This window comes from Chelonia mydas, chromosome 1 (assembly GCF_015237465.2).
Source record: "Chelonia mydas isolate rCheMyd1 chromosome 1, rCheMyd1.pri.v2, whole genome shotgun sequence".
Classification (NCBI taxonomy): Eukaryota; Metazoa; Chordata; order Testudines; family Cheloniidae; genus Chelonia; species Chelonia mydas.
In genome coordinates, this window is record NC_057849.1 from 62,144,327 (window position 1) to 62,152,477 (window position 8,151).

An 8,151-nucleotide genomic window follows, 5' to 3' on the forward strand; every position below is an offset into this window, starting at 1 on the left:
CAATAGTCCTAGATGCTCCTTGTACTGTGTAGGACTTGCCAGATATGTTTAAATATGGATCTCATAATTCCTCCTCAGGGCTGTCCCCACTGCCATCCTTCACTCTTCAGAGCCAATGCAAGACTCTTCCCTAGCAGCCACAGGCCTTCAGTTGTGAACAGGGCCATGGCCGTCCCCAAAAGAATGATTTGTATCTCCTAATGCAGATTTCAGCTTTACAAAATTGGAATGCTGGGGAAAAGAGCTACATTGTTGGGGGGTGTTCTGTGCTAATATTTGATTATCTTAGTAGCAACAGTCTAGATCTGTCCAAGTGGCTGGATATGGCCCATAATTACAGATAATTCATAATATGGTTTCTTCAGAGTTTTTAATGGAAGTTTGTGTGATAATATGCTCTATATTCTGCACTTAGTTAATGTTTGTAGAGTGCTTTGAAGGTGAAGAAAGTTGTGTAAGTGCTAAATCACCCTGAACTGTTCATTTATATAAATGTGAAAAGTTCTTATTGTAAAAGTACCTATTGTGCCTGTACAGAGTCAATTTATAAAATGTCAATGTTTCTACAGGTTCTACTTTAGAGAGGCGCTAGTCGACATAATCAGGGCCACAGTCCTCACACAGGCAAAACTGACAATATTTTCCTCATTGAGGACAGCAGGTTCAGGCTCTCATCTTGCTAAACTACTACAATTATACCTTTGTTATTATACTTTATCTTATAACTTAATAACACTGATTTAAGTCAGATTTGGTATAAGAAATTCTCTCCCAAGTTGAGATTTATACATCATGTTATAGCCAACAGTGAATTTGACTGTTAACTACAGTAGAACAATGGTAACTCTAAAGGGGCACTTTGCTGTGAGTTAAATTTGGTTCATCGTCACATAGGTGAGACATTTATATGTACTTACATAGCAGGTATTATAAAATATTTGGATATGTTTTTATTCTTGCTTTCTGTTTAAAATGTTTACAACTATTTAAAATAGTATGAAATATGTTAATCAGAATTAAAGCAGATGAAGACTGGTGGAAAGTAAAAGGTGAATACTTCAGTGCAGATCCTCAAGTGGTCAAATCTAGCATAGTCCCATTGAAGTCAGTGCTGTTATGACAGTTTTTACCAGCTGAAGTTCTACCCTTTCATACTCAAAGAACCCCAAAGTGCTGGACAAATCATCTTAAAAAAAAAAGGATTTTAGCTGTACCACTTTTAATATTGTCAATAGGAACAGCATGACTGAAACCCATTTACAACAACAGCATTAGATATTATAATTTACTGTGAGAAAAAAGAAGATTTGATCACAGAAACATGAGCAAAGAGTTCCAGCTCTCATGTTGATTCTCGTGATTTTGGGCAAGTCACCGCACCTTTCTGGCACAGTTTTCCATATATAAAGTGGGGATAATACTTATTTATACACCTCACAGGCTGTTCTGAGAGGAGCTGATCAAATAATGCACTTAGATTAATAAAGCATTGTTCATCTCATTATTAAATATTAAACCATTTCTAATTGTGAGGATTACTGTTTGTATATAAGTGCTAAGTACAATTGTTTAAGTGGACTTGGTATCCTGAGCAAATAAATTTCAGGTGATTATGCACTGCCTGTCCAAATGCTGTTATTCTGTCTGTTATTCTTCACGTGACCTCCTTAATAATAAAAAAGGCAAAGCAAAATATAACAATACACTTGTATACTGTTGTTGAGCAGAATGGCTACAGAAATTTTATCATAGTGGTGGCTGTATTTCAGTGGTGACTGAGGTTGCTCTGTAAGTACAGGCTACAAAAGCCTATCAGTATACTTCTAGATGAAGAGCTATAGAATATCATGAAAAAGGCAATATTAGCCAAGACAAAGGGATTATTTTGAAAAGTACCAGCTCTTATGTCCCACGAGAATGATCAGACAGAAGAGCAAATCCACACCATAGGTGGCCAGCATTAAGAGTCAATAACTGAGTCTAGACTCTTAAAAGTGTTACCAACCAGGTATACCACACATTGTATATATTTCTAATTTAAATACACACAAAAATTGGCTGATCCTTCAAGCGTAACAGAGACAAAACTATTGAACCTCTGTATGAGGACTGGGCTTCACAATCTTATGTACTACTTCTACATATTTGAAATTACTAAGGGCCTGATCCAGCTCTGGCTGAAGTCAGTGGGAGTTTTCCCCTTGTAAAAGTGTGCCCTAAATGCAGAAAATAATTGCATGGAAGTTTGAAATTTTACACATGTATAGCCCAGATTTTAGAAGCAGATGAACTTGTGTTTTCCGTTCCACACCTATTTTTGGTAGTGTACAGAGAATTATTATAGGAATAGCCATTCCATGTAACTGTGGACAACTTGAATGGGTAATTAATATACACTGATCTGGAAACTGCAATAAGTGGAGTAGCTTCCCCTATAATGTTTGTCCCTCTCTATGGTTTTTCAGGGTCTGTGCACTTCCTAATTTTCCCTGCTGCAGTTTCCTCTATGAAATTATTTTGTTTCTTAAATAAAAAGTCAACTGAAATAATAGTGATGTGGCTCTTGCTGTAAAGATGCAACCGGCTAAAAAAAAAAAAACCAAACATTTTGTTCTAACAGAGGTTACAGTTTTGCTAGGAACATCACTAAAGCAGGTAACTTTAAAACTGCATTCATTTTTTTGCTCTGATAATGCGGACATTAAATGTTAACTAGAGGTACCGGGGCAAATCTTGCCCACCATGAGGGGTGATTGAGAGCAGATTTGTTTCTTGTTTAGTCAAAGCAACTGCATGTGTGAAGGAAGGAAATGTACCTCAATCGTTCAACCAGAAATGACACTAGGATTTCCAACCTGTAGGACTGAATTTGCTTTGTGTTCTGAATTTTGGCCGAGTTTTAGACAGTGGCCTTCAATGTAAATACTACAGTTTAATAAAGTAACACATTAAATGGGAATCAAATTTGCCGTTTTCCTCCCACAGTGTCTAATCTCTTAGGAAGGCTTCTTTTCACATTTATTTAATCGTTTCGGTGTCAGCAACATGTTATTGAAAAATGAGTGCAGCTGTTTTCTCTATCAAAGCTGCTTCTCAAGTAGGATTTGGGAATTCTGTGTAGGAATGGGTGGGGGCACTGAACTTTCAAACAATACAGACAAAAGACATCCAGGAGTTAAGGGCAAAGAACTATAGAGCAATTGAACAAAGGTAAGGTTGACGAGTCTTAACCACTTTTCCCTCAAAGCTGTACACGGGTGCACATGCACACAGATCCTAAACCCTATGCACAGTGAAACACCATGCGCACAAAAATTTGCACAGAAGAAATTTTTTGTGTACGCAGCCTGTCAAAAATTAGAGGGAACACTGATCTTAACTGTTAGAATTTGAGTTTAATTCACTATGGGTGTCTTCAAAGAGATACAGTGTAAGACTACTACACTCTTGAAAATGCAAATGCAGAAACAACCAGCCAAAAGAGTCTTATCCTGGACCATCTGTACAAAACTGACAATAAAACAAAGTGAAATTTGCACGTGTAGGTGCGGGTGAAGCTAAACCCTGAGCGGTGGAGACAGCAAGCAGGGGAGAGGAGAGCACTGAACTGACACTTCAGCTTGGAAAGAAATCACACAGCCCTTCAGACAAACTCATAATCAGATACAACATAACCTTGTATTTCATCCATTTCAGGTACAGTATCAGGTCAGTATGTCAGAGAGAAAACAGCCTGAGATCGTATTAAATCCCACAAGTGACTTACCCACAGGCTATTTTTATCCTTCACTGCACTCTGTGTGTGTGTGTATTTGCACAATACAGAAAGGCTCAGCAACGGAATCTGGTAACATTTCAGAGGGAAAATTGATATAATCTAGTGGCTACATAGGTGGCATGATTTCCTTTGACTGAAAGGGGAGACTAGGGTTTGCCTAAACAAACTGACATGCCCCCCCTCAGCAGCTTTCTTCAAGTTTGTGTCATATCCTCATTTCATGTTTATCCAAATAAATTTGCCGTCAGCATGGAAAGGCCCCATCCCTCCGAATGTTTTGCTAAGAGAATAGTTAAACCAACGACATAAACAGGACTATTTCGATTAGAGGAATGATCTTCCTTTGAAATATGTGGAGAGCTTCAGATTGTTTTCGGGACATAACCCCCCATATCAGAAAACTGGCTCTCTCCCCTCGGCCTTTCCCTGAAAAAAAAAAAAAAAAAAAGACTGTTTCATACTAAGGGGATCATCTTATTTCCTTCCCCCTCCAGTAAAGTTGTGCACTAGCCTTCCGAGCTGAACCCAGGAATTCCACCAAACCGATGAAACTAGAACAGCAAAATAACCCCACTTCGCACGGAAGACAAGACCAAGAACAAACCAGACAGACATTTAGGGACGCTAATAATAGCGGGGAGAGAGAGAGAGACCGCAGAGGAGCTCTGGTGAGTAGGAAGAAGTGAAGGGGAAACTGATAAGGAGGAACGAGGACAACACAAACCCTTGGCTAAACAATAGCGGCAGGCAGGCAGGCAGGCGAGTAGGAAATGCCTGTGCACTGCCGAGCGTGCATGTACCTACCAGTTCCTCCCAGGCAGGGCTGCGGGTGCTATAGGAAGGGTGCCCATGCTGCTCCATCACCCCCCACAGCAGGGCTCTCCCCCTCCAGGCTGGGGAGAGCGGGGAAGTCAGGGCACCGCCGGCAGCTGCCGCTTCTCCTGCTGCAGGTTGCGGCAATTAACCAGCTTTGCTGTTCTCTCTTCCCCCGTGCACGGCGCTCCCACCCTCCTCCTTTACCCGTCTCTTTTCACTCAGCCTCCTCCGCCCCGACCTGTTTCTCTCCCCCTCTCTCCCCCAGACTCGGCGCGCAGATCCCTCTCTCCAGGGACCCGGGGCTGCAGCTGCCTCGCAGCCCACATGACCCGCCTGTCATCCCATATATGGTGTTGAACCAATAGCGGCAGCTTTTGCCGTCACTGCCGCCTCAGGATCCGAGCCAGAGGGAGCTGCAGCGAGCGGCTTCCCCTGCTCCCTCTAGGGCTCTGAAGCAGGAGCCTCTCGCTATGGCACCGAGCCCCCCGCCCACTCCCCCGGGGAAAGACGCTGGCAGTCCAGGGAGCCGGGTCAGCGACTCCCGGTAACTGGTTACAATGACAACTGCGCCTCGGTTCTGCTAAACTGGTGCGACCTACATACGTCGCCGGATTTCCAGCCATCCAGCGTGGAGCCTAACCCCCTGCTCTCCGGCCCCTATCCCCCTGACCCCTGCTCCCCATCTCCCTGCTCAAGAGGGGTTCGGCTACTGACTTCAGTAGCGGCAGGATCCGGGTTTCCGACCGTGCCCCAGAGCTTGCAAAGCCTCCTGGCGCTTGGTTTGTATCGCCCCGCCCTCCTCTTTTGCGCCCAGCAGGTGTCAATTATCCAGCTCATCCCCCAGTAACACGGTCCGGTTAATCTGCTGTCTCCCGCCCCGCCCTCCCGCTGGCTGCCACACGCGCAGCAGGGCACTAAATTATCACATGCACCAGGGAGTGCACGCAATCGCATTTGACATAAACCGGTTTAAAAAAATCGTATATGGGCTGTATCCATTCTTCAGTGTGGGTACTGTCCAGCCGCCTGCTCCTGCCCGCTTATTTCTTTCTCGAGGGTGCTGAAAGGATCGCCCGCTCCGTGTAGACAGACTAGAGCGCTCCGGAATCATGTTGTAATTTTTAATCCTCGAAGAGTGTTGGTCTCCTTCTCCCCCACCCCCAGAGCGCTGTCTGATTGACCTAAAGATGGAGCATGTTTCCGGAGCGGAGTCAGAACCGCAATAGGATCAGTGTGTACACACCCAGGCGGCCAGGCCTGCTTTAACACGAGCAAGTCAGATTGATTGCTACCTGTCCAGAAAGGTAACTGTGGAGGAAAGAGCATGACAAGAGCTTCCAAATGCTCACATCACGCAGCTCCTGTCTCAAGTTCTTTACCGCAAGGTCTTTGCTAAATCGAGAACCTCTGGATTTCTCGCTTCACAGTGAAGAACTCCAGGTGATGGATGCGGTCAAGATCCTGAGGGGGGAGACTTTGTCTTTAGGTCTCTAACCTCCGTCTCCAATGGTCCGGGTGCACTGCCAACGGTCCATCTTTAGTGGCTCTCAGCACACGCTATCTCCACCGGTCTCCTGCAGGACGAAGTGTGCCTGGGTTGATTTCAAAAGAGCCCCGTGGAGGGTGAGTGTGCAGGGGCACGCCACTGTGTGCTTTTCATTTCCTAGGGCCAACCTTCCTTGTGGCGACTGGTAGGATTTCTTTGCTCTCCATGCCATCAAGCCTTTTATTAACACACGCTGTGTATACTTTAGACTTCTCAGTTTACTTGTTACCGGAACACCCTTGAACCACAGCCAATGTATTAAAACTGCTTCAAGTGGATGTTGTTGTGCCTCTTTATGAGCCGCAACACGTGTACTCTTTTGCCTCTGCCAGTTGCTGTAGAATTGGCAAATAGTGTCTACAAGACAGATGGGAAGGCTTGGCACATTCGAAAGGCTGCATGTACAGAAAGACAGATTAAACAAATGAAACTCGAAGAATTGTTGACGACAGCTAAAAACAATACTTACACGATCTTACACTAACCCAGTGGTTCCCAAACTTTAACAACCTGTGAACCTCTTTCAATAAAATGTCAAGTCTTGTGAACCCCCTCCTAAAAATGAATATTTCCAGGGATTTTCTCCTTTATCTGAGTATAAATTATAAAATTATTGGACATATAAAATTAGTTTTTATGACATGCTTATTACACACTATTATTAATTATTATTTATCATTACAGTATTTTTATTACGTTATGAAAACGGCAATGCTCTTCCAAGATCTCACTTTTGTAGCTTGTATTACTTTGAATAAGCCTGTTACAAGACAAGGCTCCTACGCTTCATCAAGGAGTATCAGATGTGAAACAGCAAGAAGATATTTAAGAAGTCAACTCAAAGAGTTCCTCCTACACAAGCATTCAGGTCTTGAGCAGTCCAGGAAAACAACGCATGTTACAACAAAGCTTAAACTTGTTCTTCCTAATAATTTTAAAAACAATACTAGCTGTCTATTTAATTTTCAAAACACCAAAAACTATCTCCCCCTTTCCATTTCTTATAAGGAGTCTTGACATTTAAATCTCCTCAGTGGGATAGATACGCTTGCTTTGATCTGCTTAGCTCTTGGAAGTCCTGGGGTCCCTAGGGACAGCTCTGTCTGCCATTAGGGAATTTTTTCCCCCAGAACCCGTTGTAACATTTCACGAATCCCCAGGGGTTCACAAATCCTAGTTTGGGAACCACTGACTAACCTATCCCTTCTGTATTCCTTTTCATTCCAGCGTGCCAGAACATGCCCTTTTGAATCTGAAGCAATCAAATCGGACTTTTAAAAATAATGTCAATATCACCTATTCAAAAAACACTAATAATCAGAAGAGGACTTACTATTTCTAAACTATAGTTGCAGTTCAAAAGAAACAGGAAGGGAATTTGTCTTTATGATGATACTCTGAAAGATAGTTTTTGTAAAAACGACTATCTTAATGTTTAAAAACTTTCCTTTGGTACTAACATTTTGGGAAACAACTATCTGATCTCTAGTTTTCCCATTTTGTAAAATGTATTGAGAGTTACAGAGACCCTACCCCAAGTAGAGCCTTCTATAGCCAGGAAGAAGACTGAGAGGACTAGTCTACAAGTGCGTTTTTGGATTTTAGTTAAATTGATGCAGTCTCATAACTTGGACCAGGTCTGTTTGCACAATGGCATTTATAGGAGTATAGCTTGTTTTGGTAACTGGTATAACTGCATCCACTCTAGGAGGTTGCACCAATTTAATGAAATTGGTTTTTCTAATGATTTGTTAAATCAATGCAAAAACTGTATGTAGACAACCCCAGAGACCCCATGAAGTCCATCCACCATGAACTCTGCTATTGTCAATCTATTTTAGGTGGAAGGTACTCAGTTACTATATAGATGGGTGGCAGTATAAAATCCTAAGATGGTGATAGATTAGGTCTTGCAGGTGTAGGATTCAACCTTTTTTACCATCTTTTATTATGGTTTCAGTCTGTTTCATGGCATAGAGATAGATCTGCTCAAAGTAATGGATGGTCTTCT

At 42.6% G+C, this 8,151-nt stretch overlaps 1 protein-coding gene across 3 annotated transcripts in view; it reads right to left on the reverse strand.

The window, feature by feature from the left end:
* Positions 1 to 6,232, reverse strand: part of DGKH (diacylglycerol kinase eta) — a 261,578-nt gene extending 255,346 nt beyond the window's left edge. The window contains exon 1 of one of the 3 annotated variants that reach the window (XM_037894669.2): positions 4,583 to 6,232. In XM_037894669.2, coding sequence (XP_037750597.1) covers positions 4,583 to 4,639 — 57 coding nt within the window. In that variant the 5' untranslated portion in view covers positions 4,640 to 6,232. The remainder of the gene's footprint in view (positions 1 to 4,582) is intronic. The other 2 variants (XM_043533362.1, XM_043533371.1) reach the window with 2 other exon arrangements.
* Positions 6,233 to 8,151: the final 1,919 nt, after the last annotated feature.